We start from the raw sequence: 14,521 nt of genomic DNA, 5'->3' as shown, positions 1-14,521 counted from the left end.
CCCATTCACTACCATCAAATGCTTGCTAATCGTTTACCACTGTCCCTTTTCATTATCATTATTTTGCCACCCTACAGCCATTTGTAGACTCAACTGAAAGTCTGTAAATCTCAGGGATTTTTCCCCCTCTTGACATTGTCTGATCTCTTTGTATCTTTGTTCTCCAAAAATGATTGAGGGGTTTATCCCTCCTAGTCATCTTGCTTATTATTAGCATGATGTGCTCTAGTTCTATTCAAGTATTACAGAACTGGCAGATATTATTTTAGAGTGCTAGCTGTTTAACATCCTGAAAATCAAAGATACTGGTGGATGATTGGTTGATCTACAAAGTAACCTTTTAGATACGAGAAAGATTATTTATTTGCTTACTTACTGTGGTGCTGGGGAATCAAACTTACAGCTCCTAAATTCAAGGCGCGTACTCTACCAATGAATATCATTCCAGGTCTACAAGACAGATAACTAAAAATGTGTGGCCAAAAATAAATGGTTGCTCTGCTTTTTTTTTTTTTATTGTTCAGTCCTGCACCAATAGTAAATGGATAGATTATTCGAAGGCAAATTTTGTTTGCTAAAAGGAGTGAAAATTGTTTTTTTAATTGTAGGATAATGTTAAACCTAAAGACTATATTGACCATCAGAAGGATAAAGTTGCTTTAACTCTGGCTCGTCTAGCCCACCATGTTGAAGTGGAGAAACAACAGAAAGAAGAGAAGAATAGAGCATTCAGGGTATGTGACTATAAATTGTTGCTTTAACAAATGTAAAGAGATACTTTACATTAAAAAAAATGTCATTTAGGGGCTGGAGCAGTAGCACACCAGTAGGTTTGCCTTGATGCAGCCGATCCAGGACAGAAGGTGGTTCGAATCCCAGCATCTGCTATTGTCCCCGTGCCTGCCAGGAGGGATTTTTGAGTGCAAAGCCATGAATAACTCCTGAGCACTGCCAGGTGTGAGCCAAAAAAAGTCATTTAACTCAAATTTTGCATGTGCCCTAGATAGCTCATCAGTTTAGTATGTTATATATGTTTAGTATGTATGTTAGGTTTTTATATCTTTGCTTTTAGTTTGTCAGATTCTTACAGTACTTGTTGTATATACAGAAAAAGAAAAATATAATTGAGTAAACTTTATTTTTGCATTATTAAAAATATTGTGATTTCTCAAATTAGGTGCACCATTAAGTGTTTCTGATTATTTTTGCCATTTGGTGATAAAATTTTAGGTGAAACTATTGAAAGTTTTTTAATTTTTTATTGAGACCATTGTGAATTACAAGTCCTTCATAGTTCTTTTTCAGGCATATAGTGACAGTGAATTAGGGCCATTCCCACCACCAGTGTTGACCTCCCCCCATCAGAGTTCCCAATATGCATCCCATACCTCCTCCGTTAGCCTCCTGGTCACCAGTGTAACAGGTCAATTTTATGTTTAGCTTGTTATAGTTTGGATTTCTTGAATTCTATTGTCGTTGACTTTGGCTTGATATTTAGTTCTGATCATATTTTCCCACCCAATCTACCTGAGACCACTTGGCCCCTGGGCCATCAACTTTTCTTTTCTCAATTCGTAGAAAGACATAGAAATATGAGGTAAAACAAAGTGATTCATGTTTCAAGGTTCTATGAAAAAGGCGGGAGCCCCTATCTAGAAGATATAGATAAAGTTTTTAAAAGGGGGGAGAGTGGGTGTAGCAGGGTTTGTTTTGTTTGTTTTTGTTTTTGTTTTCCATAGGTGCAGTAAATGTTGGGGAAATTAGAAAGGAAATTCCCTTGGCTTAAAAGAAAGAGGATGTCTCTACCCATGAAGCATACTATTATAAGACTGGTTTCAGGCATGCTAATTGTCCAGTCCCAAATTGAAAGGTTATTTTCTACTAAGTAAAACCAGATTACTAGGCCTGGAGCAATATTATTATGGGTAGGTTGTTTGCTTTCATGCAATTGACCCAGATTTAGTCCCCATCTCTCTCTCTCTTTTTTTTTTCTTTTTTGTTTTTCGGACCACACCCGTTTGATGCTCAGGGGTTACTCCTGGCTAAGTGCTTGGAAATTGCCCCAGGCTTGGGGAGACCATATGGGACATCGGGGACCAGGGATCAAACCGGGGACCGGGGATCAAACCGCGGTCAAGATCTTTCCTTGGTTAGCGCTTGCAAGGAGGGCACCTTATCTCTAGCGCCACCTCGCCAGTACCTCTAGCGCCACCTCCCCGGCCCATATCTCTTATGGTCCCCTGAGCACAGTCAGGAGAAATTCCGAAGTTAAGTGCCGAGTAACCCTTATGCTTTGCTGGATCAAAAAACAAAACAAAAAAACACCCATTCCCAAACCAAAAAAAATTATAAACCCAGGTTGTTTTCTTAAGCATAGCTTGAATCTCTTAAATAAATCTATTAAGAAGGAAGAAATTTGAATCAGGGTTACAGAACTCTAGATGAGAATCCTATTGAAATTTTATGTAATTTTTTTTTTCCTGACTTGCTTTGGAAGGTTCCAAATGAAATTTCTCTTGGAATTCTCTCAATATTGGAAACTATTTAATAGGAATGTAATGTTACAAGTTGAATAAAAAGAAACTTCATAGAAGTTTAAAAGTGGAAGTTAAAATGCCAGCCATTGAAGTTCAGTGGGTTATTTAGCTTTTATACAATTTTGGTCACAGTATAGATGTAGGGACATAATTGGAGATGATATCTTAGTTGGGATAACAAATTCTTTTTATATATGTATAGTTTATTTAAGCACTGTGGTTACAAAATTGTTCATGGTTGAGTTTCAGTCATGCAGGGTACACTACCCTTCACCAGTGTGCTTTTCCTAACACCAGTGTTCCAAGTTTTCTCCCACTCACTCTCCCACACCTGCCTCTGGGGCAGGCATTTTAATTTTACTTCTCTGTCTCTGTCGCTATCTCTAGCTCTCTTTCTGTCTCTGTCTCTCTGTCTCTCTCTCTCCTCACTCTCTCTTTCTCTCCCCACTGTGGTTTACATTATTGTTACTTTATCCCCTTTCAGCATCTAGTTCTTGTTCATACTGATCAGTTCCAACTATCATTGTCACAGTGCACCATTCGCTACCCTATGTGTATATACATTTTTTATGGCAACCTTCTTACTATGGACTGATTTTCTTCCCCCTCACCTCTATTGTCTCTGAATATTGTATTTTATTTTGCTTATATACCAGAGTGGGAATATTCTATGTCTATCCCTGTTTCTCTCATTTTACTCATAATAATCTCCATATCATTCATGTATAAGCAAATTTCATGACTTTATTTCTTGTTCTTTGTGATATATACCAGTCTCACTGATGTGAGATGATATCTCATTGTTATGTTGTTATTTTGTTTTTGGGCCACACCTGGTGGTGCTTAGGGGTTACTCCTGACTGTGCCCAGAATCTTCCTGGCAGCATTGGGGGACCATGTGGGATGCCAGGAATCAAACCTGGGTCCATCCCAGGTCAGAAAATTGCAAGGCAAATGCTCTACTGCTGTGTTGTCACTGCAGCCTCGATTTCTCATTGTTGTTTTGATTTTCATTTCCCTGATGATTAGTGATGTGGAATATTTTTTCATGTGCCTTTTGGCCACCTGTATTTCTCCTTTGAGGAAATGTCAGTTCATTTTTCTCCTCATTTTTGAATGGGATTAGATGTTATTTTTTTCTTACTAAGTTCTATCAATGTCTTGTATATCTTAGATATTTATCTGATGGGTATTGGGTGAATAGTTTCTTCCATTTTGAGGCGTTTTCTTTGAAGTTCAGAAGCTTTTCAGTTTATTGCAATCCCATTTGTTTAGTTCTGGTTCAACTTTTTGAACAGTGGTGTTTACTCCTTGAAGATTTCTTTCTTAAAGTCTCAATGTTATAGAGTATTTTGCTCTTGTTTTCTTCTCTCTACCTTTTAGTTTCAGATCTGATATCAAGGTTTGTCCTGACCCAAAGGACACACAACTTCGGGGTGACCTGGGAGAGGGTGCTCGAGTGAAACACAAAACAAAGACAGAGATGAAGTGCAAATGGGAGAAGAGTCTGTCCTTTATTGGAAGAAGTTCAGCTTATATTCATTTCTAAAAAGCGAACTTATCTTCTGCAGGCAGAATTCTGCATGGAGGCAACTTAGGCAGCATAGGCAGTGGCATGCAGATTCATGATCAGGTTGAAATGCCTAGATAAATGTACCCAACGCAGACAGGCAGAATGTACAGATAACGGGACTTCAGATATATTAGACTCAATTTCCCAGGGCTACAATTCTTTGTTCTCATTGTCTTTGTTCAAACCTTAAATGGTTACATATAAACTACTTTTCTCACAAGGCTCCTTGCTATCACAAGGCTGCCTGCAAATGTCTTTAATACATTTTGGTTTGACCTTTGCACATGGTGTTAAAGAGAAGTTCGAGGGCTGGAGAGAATAGCACAGTGGTAGGGGGCGTTTGGCCTTGCATGAGGCCAACCCAGGAAATGGTGGTTCAATTCCCGGCTTCCCATATGGTTCCCCGAGCTTGCCAGGAGTGATTTCTGAGTACAGAGTCAGGAGTAACCCCTGAGCACCTCTGGGTGTGGCCCAAAAACCAAGAGAGAGAGAAGAGAGAAGAGAGAGAGGAGAGAGAGAAAGTAGAGAGAGGAGAGGTTTTGAGTTTAACTTTTTTGCTTTATTTTGACCAGTTTTCCCAGCACCATTTAATGAAGAGGCTTTCCTTTGCTCCACTTTGTAGTTCTTGCCCCTTTATCAAAAGTTGCAGTAGCTTCCGCAGAGGGAGTTAGTCAGCAAGGAACCTGGAAAAAGCAGCTGAAAGGGAGACAGAGTCGAAGAGAGCAGAAGAGTAGAGAAGTAGCTGCTAAGAAAAGGCTTCGCATAGAAAGCCATGTGAGGAAATGTATTTGTTAGGGTAGGACTGTGAAATAAAGCTGGCTGAACTTCATCTGACAAGCTTTGTGAATCTCTTCGCCCTTATCCTGCAACCTTCAGGCTTCTGCCAGGCCTTAGGGGCTGTTGAGCAGGGTCAAGCCCATCCCTCTACCAACACTAGGACTCCTTAATTTATATTAACATATATATTAATTTATATTAAATTAAAGTAATATAATTCTTATTCCTTTGTTTGTTTTGTGGCCACACCTTGTAATAGCAGAGGTTATTCCAGATTCTGCACTCAGGAATTGCTCATAGGGATCATATGGGATGGCAGGGATTGAATTTGTTGTATGCAAGGCAAGCACCATATATTCATAGTACAATATCTCTAGTATTACAGCCAGCTGTATTATTCCTGATCACTAGTATATTAAAATATTTTTTAGGGGAACTACAGTGATAGTAGCTTCATTGATTCTTATTTTTTTAATAAGCTTTAGGAAACAGTTGATTTTCCGCATGCTCATGGTTACAAGAAATGGAATTTATTCGAGGAATTCTGACACAGAAGCAGCAAAACTGTGTGTGGACAGTGGCTAAAATGTCAGGTATTCTTTAAATATCAAGTGTAACCCTAAGGTACCCAGCTTCCCTAAGAAAGAAAATGTTTTAATCACTGCTAACAAACGTACAAAAATACTGGAATTTAGATTTCAGGGGTCTCAAAACTCAGTTTACCCTGGGGGCCGCAGGAGGCAAAGTTGGGGTGATCCTTGAGTGCAAGTCAGTAGTAAGCCTTGAACATTGGGAGTGTGTGACCCAAACAACTAAAACAAAACAACAAAAAAAAGATTCCTCTAGGACAGGGCCACAAAAGTTGTACAGGGGTGGGGAGTTTGAGACCCCTGGATTAAGTAAATACTGGATGTCCTGAGGCAAACAAACCTTTACCACTGTGCTATCACTCCAGCCCTCAGCCAGGAGCGACTTCTGAGTGCATAGCCAGGAGTGATTTCTGAGTGCATAGCCAGGAGTACCCCCTGGAGCAACACCGGGTGTGGCCCCCCTTAAACAAACAAAAAGTAAATATTATCACTGTTATGCTCTGCATTGTTTGTACATAGAACACATTCATGAGCATTATTGGTAGTGTAATGACCCTTTGCCAGTGTCTAAAACAACGTAGTCATTGAATATTAGACATATTACAGGCTTTATAAAAACTGTTGTATGAACTATTCCAAGCATTTAAGCATTCCAGATGTTTAACAATAAGAGACAATAATTGAACCACATATATCATTGCTCTTGATAATTTTATAAATCATAAGTATATCTTCCATTTTATTGTATTAGGCGTCTCTCTGGGAATATACATATGCTTAACGTATTGATCTACAAGAGTTTTTAATTTACTTTATTTAAAGAGCATGTATCACATAATTGATACAGTTGATCGTAATACATTTATTTCCAGATAAGTGAGAGCAAACTTATTATTAAGAGAAAGAAAAAAAAGAAGGAAGAGAGAAAAGAGTACAGTAACCAGAAAATTGAAAATTATTGTATCTCCAGTGAGGTCATTAAGTCATTGACAGAGGATTAGTAAGCTCTTGTTAGCTTACCAATCTGTTACTTCATTTGTTTCAGAACATTAAGTGACTTCAGCTATACATTGGGATCTAATTTGGTGTGTTCTTACAGGGATGACAATAATAAAATATTGAAGTCGCAACTGGTTGCAGATGTGGCCATGTGGTCCAGGAATCTAAAGCACTATTGCTGATACTGTGGCCTTTGTGGGGATGGTTCTGGCAGCCAGGTCTTCTGGAAGTACAATAAGGTGGTGAAGAGGGTACCCATGCTTACTCTAAAAAAAAGTTCTGGTGATATCAGATGTCTCTATGGAGAGTAATAGAGGAGCGGTGAAGCAGAGCCATAAGCAAAGTGATGATTATGGGTGAGGTGTGGCTTCAGTAGAGCAGGTGTTTGGCCACCTTCTCCTCCTGAGGTATCTAGTTTCAGCTGTGTGGCCTGTGTACCTATGATTTTATATCATATATATTTATATATATCATATATATATGATTTATATCTTTTGAGAACAGAATGAATCAATGGAGCTGTCAGTTGCAGACATGGTGACTCTTGATCTACAAGAGTTTTATGGGGCCGGGCGGTGGCGCTGGAGGTAAGGTGCCTGCCTTGCCTGCGCTAGCCTAGGACGGACCGCGGTTCGATCCCCCGGCATCCCATATGGTCCCCCAAGAAGCCAGGAGCAACTTCTGAGCGCATAGCCAGGAGTAACCCCTGAGCGTCACAGGGTGTGGCCCAAAAAACCAAAAAAAAAAAAAAAAAAGTTTTATTACTGTAAGACCAAGATTATAATGTAAGAAAAGTAAAATACAGTAGGATAAAGTGGATTAATAAAGAAGGTAATGTGGTGGGGCCAGAGAGATAGTGCAGTGGTAGGGCGTTTTGCCTTGCACGTACCAAATCAGGAGACGTTGGATATCGATTCCCGGCATCCCATATGGTCCCCTGAGCCTGCCAGGGGTGATTTCTGAGCACAGAGCCAGGTGAGTACAGCCGGATGTGACCCAAAAACCAGAAAAAAAAAGAAAAAGAAAAAGAAAGAACGTAATGGTGAACGTTTTGCCTAGTTGATTTTGAAAGAAAAAAAAGAATAAATGGAAAACAAAGAGATATTAAGTAAATCTCTGGTTTATGTTTTAGAAATGTTTTTCCTGATACCTAACATTTTGGGGTCAGGGTGTGGGGTGTGGAATGATATGAAATGCAGTACTGCCAATTGCCAGGAACATTAGTGGTGTTTCAGGACCTTCAAAGCCACACCTGCCAATGTATAAGGGTCTCCTGAGCTACAACTTTTGTTGTTTGGCTGCCAGGATCTACCTGTGTTCCTGACTACCTCTGTTTTTCTGTGTCAAGATTAGAACTCTACTAACCATTAGCAGTAATTTTTCAGAAAATATCATCCTGGGGCCGGAGAGATAGCACAGCAATAGGGTATTGCATGCGGCCAAACACAGGCTGGAATTCAGTTTGATTCCCAGCCTGCCAGGGGCCGATTTCTGAGCACAGAGCCAGGAGTAACTTTGAGCGCTGCTGGGTGTGACCCAAAACAAAACAAAACTATATATATATATATATATATATATATATATATATATATATATATATATATATATATATATATATATATATAAAATCCTTATTCTCTTTATGTGCTTTTCCTCTCTACTACAACTCCTCACAACCTACCAGTTGAATTTTTTTGATGACCATTCTTTTTATAGGGGAGATGTTGGTGGTGCTAGGTATAGTGAGGATAGGACATTGTTGTACCAATTTCATGTGAGGTATCTTTCTGGCCTCCCTGTTTTTTTTGTTTTTGTTTTTGTTTTTGTTTTTGCTTTTTGGGCATACCTGTGATGCTCGGGTATTACTCCCGGCTATACGCTCAGAAATTGCTCCTGGCTTGGGGGACCATTTGGGATGCCGGGTGATTGAACCAAGGTCTGTCCTAGGTTAGTGCGTGCAAGGCAAACGTCTTACCGCATGTGCCACCACTCCAGCCTGTCCCTGTTTTATTTTTAACACTTCACAGAACCCAGGTTCTTTTTATATTTGGGAGGGATCACACCTGGTTGTACTCAGGGGTTACTCCTGGTTCTCTGCTCAGAAATCGCGCCTGGCAGGCACATGGGACCATATAGGATGCTGGAATTTGAACCACTGTTGGTCCTGGGTCGGCCGCTTGCAAGGCAAATAAACTACTCCTATGCTATCTCTCTGGCCCCCAGAGTCTTTGTAAATAGAGCTTTAGCTTGATGGGTTTAAGATAAATAAAATACAAAATTAGAATTAAAAGAAGTAAAGAGGCCAGAGAGATAGCATGCAGATAGGGCCTTTGCCTTGCATGCATAAGGACGCTGGTTCAAATCCCGGCCTCCCATATATTCCCCCAAGCCTGTCAGGAGCGATTTCTCTTTTTTTTTGGGGGGGGGGTGGTCACACCCGGCAGTTCTCAGAAATCGCTCCTGGCAGGCACGGGGACCATATGGGATGCCAGGATTCCAATCACCATCCTTCTGCATGAAAGGCAAATGCCTTACCTCCATGCTATCTCTCCTGCCCCCAGGTGCGATTTCTGAGCCTAGAGTCAGGATTAGTAACCCCTGAGCATTGCCGGGGTAACTAAAAAAACCAAAAATTAATTAATTAATTAATTAAATTAAAAAAAGAATTAAAAGAAGAATAAATTGTCAAAATGTAAATGAAAAGAAGGAAGGTTTCTGTAGGGCAACTGAATTTTTTAATATATTTGTTTTAAACTTGGGAAAACACAATTTTCCCCTCAAAGTAATGAATGATATTTATTGAATGTGCTTTCCTTTGTCACAAAAACCTGTTTGCTTTAAGTTATTGCTTTTTCTGATAGAGATGTCTTTTAGAAAGTCGCAATTTAATATGAACAGTTAAAAATCGGACTTAGTTGGTGATAATTACAGTTTTTAATAAAGACCGTAATTTTTTTGTTTGTTTTTGGGTCACACCCGGCAACGGTGAGAGGTGAGCTCAGAAATCACTCCTGGCAGGCTTGGGGGACCATAAGGGATGCTGGGATTCGAACCATCGTCCTTCTGCATGCAAGGCAAATACCCTGCCTCTATGCTATCCATCTGACGTCAAAGACCATAGTTTTGATTATTAGTTCAAAGAACAAGGGTAGGAACTTAAGAATTTTTTTTTTTTTTTTTTTTTTTTTTTTTTTTTTTTTGGTTTTTTTGGGCCACACCCGGGTGACCGCTCAGGGGTTACTCCTGGCTATAGCGCTCAGAAGTCGCTCCTGGCTTGGGGGACCATATGGGACGCCGGGGGGATCGAACCGCGGTCCGTCTCCTAGGCTAGCGCAGGTAAGGCAGGCACCTTACCTCGAGCGCCACCGCCCGGCCCCGGAACTTAAGAATTTATGTTCCAATGATGCAGGTCTTAAAACAAGTACTCTTAATTCTGGAGCAAAAAGTTCATTCCGAAGACGAGGCCAAATGCGGGTGTCTGAGAAACCGATTTCATGTCCCATAATGCACTGTAACAAGGAATTTGATAATGGACATCTTCTCCTAGGACATTTGAAAAGGTAAGAATGATATTCCAAATAATAAGTACCAACAATCTATAGAGTTAGAGTGACTTTATAAAATCAGAGTGTGATGGTTCCATCATGGGAATTATAATTTTATTTTAAATTCATTGTTTTATGTTATTTTCATTTATTTCAAATTTATATTGCTTAGTGAAGTCAGATTCTTTAGTTAATATCTTGTTTTTAAAAAGTATTGTGGGCTTTATTTTTTAATATAACTCAGTAGAAAAAGCCAGAGTAACCCTCTTGAGTTACACATACTCAGGTTTATGAAGGCAATATCTTATTAATTTACTATTTTTTGTGTTTGAAACTTTATTAAAACACCATGATATTAAAATTGTTCACGAATACAGTATGCTGTAGTTTAATCAGTAGTTCAACACCAAATCCACTACCATGTGAACTTCTGTCACTCCAGTGTCTCCAGTTTCCTACCACCCCCAAGTCTTAAAAGTAACAACCCTTAAAAGTAACACCATAATTTACTTTATTTTGTTTTTTACAACATTTATCTTAGTGGTGTTACTAAAGTCACTGCGGATTTACTGAGCTGTTAGGTTGAGCCTCTGTGTTATTTTTGTGTTCATTGAGCTTGTTGGGCATACATGTAATTTCCCATCTAATTTGCTGTGCTACTGGCCTGTCAGTAAGTTGCAATTTGGAGATATTGTGTGGCTGCATATGTGGCTACATGCTCTAAGACCTGTGAACTGGATGATTCAGCCGTTAGCATTTCTCCAAATTAGTTACAGGCCTTCTTCTTCTTCTTCTTCTTCTTTTCTTCTTCTTCTTCTTCTTCTCTTCTTCTTCTTCTTCTCTTCTTCTTCTTCTTCTTCTTCTTCTTCTTTCTCTTCTTCTTCTCTTCTTCTCTTCTTCTTCTTCTTCTTCTTCTTCTTCTTCTTCTTCTTCTTCTTCTTCTTCTCTTCTTCTTCTTCTTCTCTTCTCTTCTTCTTCTTCTTCTTCTTCTTCTTCTTCTTCTTCTCTTCTTTCTTCTTCTTCTTCTTCTTCTTCTTCTTCTTTCTTCTCCCTTCCTTCTTTTTTTCTTCTTCTTCTTCTTCTTCTTCTTCTTCTTTTTTCTTCTTCTTCCTTCTTCTTCTTCTTCTTCTTCTTCTCTTCTTCTTCTTCCTTCTTCTTCCTTCTTCTTCCTTCTTCTTCCTTCTTCTTCCTTCTTCTTCCTTCTTCTTCCTTCTTCTTCCTTCTTCTTCCTTCTTCCTCCTTCTTCCTCCTTCTTCCTCCTTCTTCCTCCTTCTTCCTCCTTCTTCCTCCTTCTTCCTCCTTCTTCCTCCTTCTTCCTCCTACTTCCTCCTTCTTCTCCTTCTTCCTCCTTCTTCCCCCTTCTTCCTCCTTCTTCCTCCTTCTTCCTCCTCTTCCTCCTTCTTCCTCCTTCTTCCTCCTTCTTCCTCTTCTTCCTCCTTCTCCTCCTTCTTCCTCCTTCTTCCTCCTTCTTCCTACCTTCTTCCTCCTTCTTCCTCCTTCTTCCTCCTTCTTCCTCCTTCTTCCTCCTTCTTCCTCCTTCTTCCTCCTTCTTCCTCCTTCTTCCTCCTTCTTCCTCCTTCTTCCTCCTTCTTCCTCCTTCTTCCTCCTTCTTCCTCCTTCTTCCTCCTTCTTCCTCCTTCTTCCTCCTCTTCCTCCTTCTTCCTCCTTCTTCCTCCTTCTTCCTCCTTCTCCTCCTTCTTCCTCCTTCTTCCTCCTTCTTCCTCCTTCTTCCTCCTTCTTCCTCCTTCTTCCTCCCCCCCTTCTTCCTCCCTTCCCTCCTTCCCTTTTTCCTCCTTCCTTCCTCCTTCTTCCTCCTTCTTCCTCCTTCCTCCTTCCTCCTTCCTTCTTCCTCCTCCTTCCTCCTCCTTCCTCCTTCTTCCTCCTTCTTCTCCTTCTTCTCCTTCTTCTCCTTCTTCCTCCTTCTTCCCTCTCTTCTTCCTCCTCTCTTCCTCCTTCTTTCCTCCTTCTTCCCTTCTACCTCCTTCTCCTCCTTCTTCCCCTTCTTCCTCCTTCTTCACCTCCTTCTTCCTCCTTCTTCCTCCTTCTTCCTCCTTCTTCCTCCTTCTTCCTCCTTCTTCCTCCTTCTTCCTCCTTCTTCCTCCTTCTTCCTCCTTCTTCCTCCTTCTTCCTTCTTCTCCTTCTTCTTCCTTCTTCCTCCTTCTTCCTCCTTTCTTCCTCCTTCTTCCCTCCTCTTCCTCCTTCTTCCTCCTTCTTCCTCCTTCTTCCTCCTTCTTCCTCCTTCTTCCTCCTTCTTCCCCTCTTCCTCCTACTTCCCTCCTTCTTCCTCCTTCTTCCTCCTTCTTCCTCCTTCTTCCTCCTTCTTCCTCCTTCTTCCTCCTCCTCCTCCTTCTCCTCCTTCTTCCTCCTTCTTCCTCCTTCTTCCTCCTTCTTCCTCCTTCTTCTCCTTCTTCCACCTTTCCTTCCTCCTTCTTCCTCTTCTTCTCCTTCTTCCTCCTTCTTCTCCTTCTTCTCCTCTCCTTCTTCTCCTTCTTCTCCTTCTTCTCCTTCTTCCTCCTTCTTCCTTCTTCCTTCTTCCTCCTTCCTCCTTCCTCCTTCCTCCTTCCTCCTTCCTCCTTCCTTCTTCCTCCTCCTTCCTCCTCCTTCCTCCTTCTTCCTCCTTTCTTCTTCTTCTTCTTCCTCCTTCTTCCTCCTCTTTCCTCCTTCTTCCTCCTTCTTCTCCTTCCTTTCTTATCCTCTTCCTCCCCTTCTTCCTCCTTCATTCCTCTTCTTCCTCCTTCTTCCTCCTTCTTCCTCTCTTCATTCTTCTCCTTCTTCCTCCTTCTTCCTTTCTTCCTCCTTCTTCCTCCTTCTTCCTCCTTTTCTTCACTCCTTCTTCCTCCTTCTTTCCTCCTTCTTCCTCCTTCATTCCTCCTTCTTCCTCCTTCTTCCTCCTTCTTCCTCCTTCTTCCTCCTTCTTCCCTCCTTCTTCCTCCTTCTTCCTCCTTCTTCCTCCTTTTCCTCCATCTTCCTCCTTCTTCCTCCTTCTTTCCTCTTCTTCTCCTTCTTCCTCCTTTTCCTTCTTCTTCTTCCTTTCTTTTCCTTTTCTTCTTCCTTTCTTCTTCCTTCTTCCTTTCTTCTTCTTCTTCCTTTCTTCTTCCTTTCTTCTTCCTTTCTCTCTTCTTCTCCTTCTTCTCCCTCCTCCTCCCTCCTCCTCCTCCTCTCCTCCTTCTTTTTTTTTTTTTTTTTTTGTTGTTACATTATCTTACTTCTGGCTCTGTGTTTAGGCATCAGTCTTCACAGTGCTCAGGTGACCATATTTGTGGCAGGGATCAAACTCAAGTCCATCCTATGCAAGCACTCTCCCTATCACTATATATTGTTCCAGCCTCCCATTTGTAAACCATCTATGGGTTTTAAGAAAAATAAAAAACGTTATTGTAATAATGCCCAGAGACAATAGAGATGAGGGCTAGAAGGATTGGCTCATGATATGAAGCTTACCACAAGGAGTGGTGAGTACAGTACAGAAATAACTACACTGACAGCTATGGTTACAGTGTCAATGAGTGAGAGAAATAGAATGCCTGTCTTGAATACAGGCAGTGGTGGGTGGAGATTGGGGACATTGGTGATGGGAATGTTGTACAGGTGAAGGGGGGTGTTCTTTTTATGATTGAAACCGAACTATAATTATGTTTGTAATCAGGGTGCTTAAAGATATTTTTATTTAAAAAAGAATGAGTTTCTGTGTCTGGAATAATAGCACAGCAAGTGGAGCAATTTTTGCCTTGCACAAATTTACTGTGGTTCAATCCCTGGCATACCATATGGTCTCCTGAGTGCCTCCAGGAGTGATTCCTGAGTGCAAATTTAAGAATAACTTTGAACAATACTACCGTGGCCCTAAATCAAAAAAAAAAAAAAAAAAGTTTGAGCCTCAGAACCATTGTTTTTTTTTTGTTTTCTTTTGGGGGGGGTTGGGTCACACCTGGCAGCACTCAGGCATTACTCCTGGCTCTATGTCCAGAACTTGCTCCTGGCAGACTTGGGGGGACCATATGGAATGCTGGGATTCGAACTACTGTCCTTCTGCATGCAAGGCAAATGCCTTACCTCCATGCTATCTCTCTGGCCTCACCATTGTCTTTTTTACTTATCTTATCCTGCTTCTGCCTTAATCTATCAAGAAAAGCTTTAGTGGGAGTTTCAGCATGCTATAAGTATTATAGAAATATGTCGGGGCCGGGCGGTGGCGCTGGAGGTAAGGTGCCTGCCTTGCCTGCGCTAGCCTAGGACGGACCGCGGTTCGATCCCCCGGTGTCCCATATGGTCCCCCAAGAAGCCAGGAGCAACTTCTGAGCGCATAGCCAGGAGTAACCCCTGAGCGTCACAGGGTGTGGCCCAAAAAAAACAAAAAACAAAAACAAAAAAAAAGAAATATGTACTATATCTTGACTTTTAAAAGTCTTCAAAAGCTTTTTATAGGAAATAGAAATGTGCCAGAAACTTTTTCAGTGATTTTTTATTATTATTAATTATTATTATTATTATTACTACTTT

General features: G+C 40.8%; 1 protein-coding gene across 1 annotated transcript in view; it reads left to right on the top strand.

Annotated features, from left to right (window-relative positions):
• ZNF451 (zinc finger protein 451) overlaps positions 1-14,521 on the top strand; it is a 93,967-nt gene that overhangs the window by 29,385 nt on the left and 50,061 nt on the right. The window contains 6 exon segments of the mRNA XM_049777645.1: positions 609-734; positions 5,373-5,400; positions 5,403-5,426; positions 5,429-5,480; positions 7,377-7,396; positions 9,886-10,036. Of these exon segments, the coding sequence (XP_049633602.1) occupies positions 609-734; positions 5,373-5,400; positions 5,403-5,426; positions 5,429-5,480; positions 7,377-7,396; positions 9,886-10,036 (401 nt within the window).

The sequence above is a fragment of the Suncus etruscus genome, chromosome 7 (genome assembly GCF_024139225.1).
Source record: "Suncus etruscus isolate mSunEtr1 chromosome 7, mSunEtr1.pri.cur, whole genome shotgun sequence".
Classification (NCBI taxonomy): domain Eukaryota; kingdom Metazoa; phylum Chordata; class Mammalia; order Eulipotyphla; family Soricidae; genus Suncus; species Suncus etruscus.
Note: the sequence above shows the minus strand (reverse complement) of the source record. Positions and strands in the feature narration are given on the sequence as shown.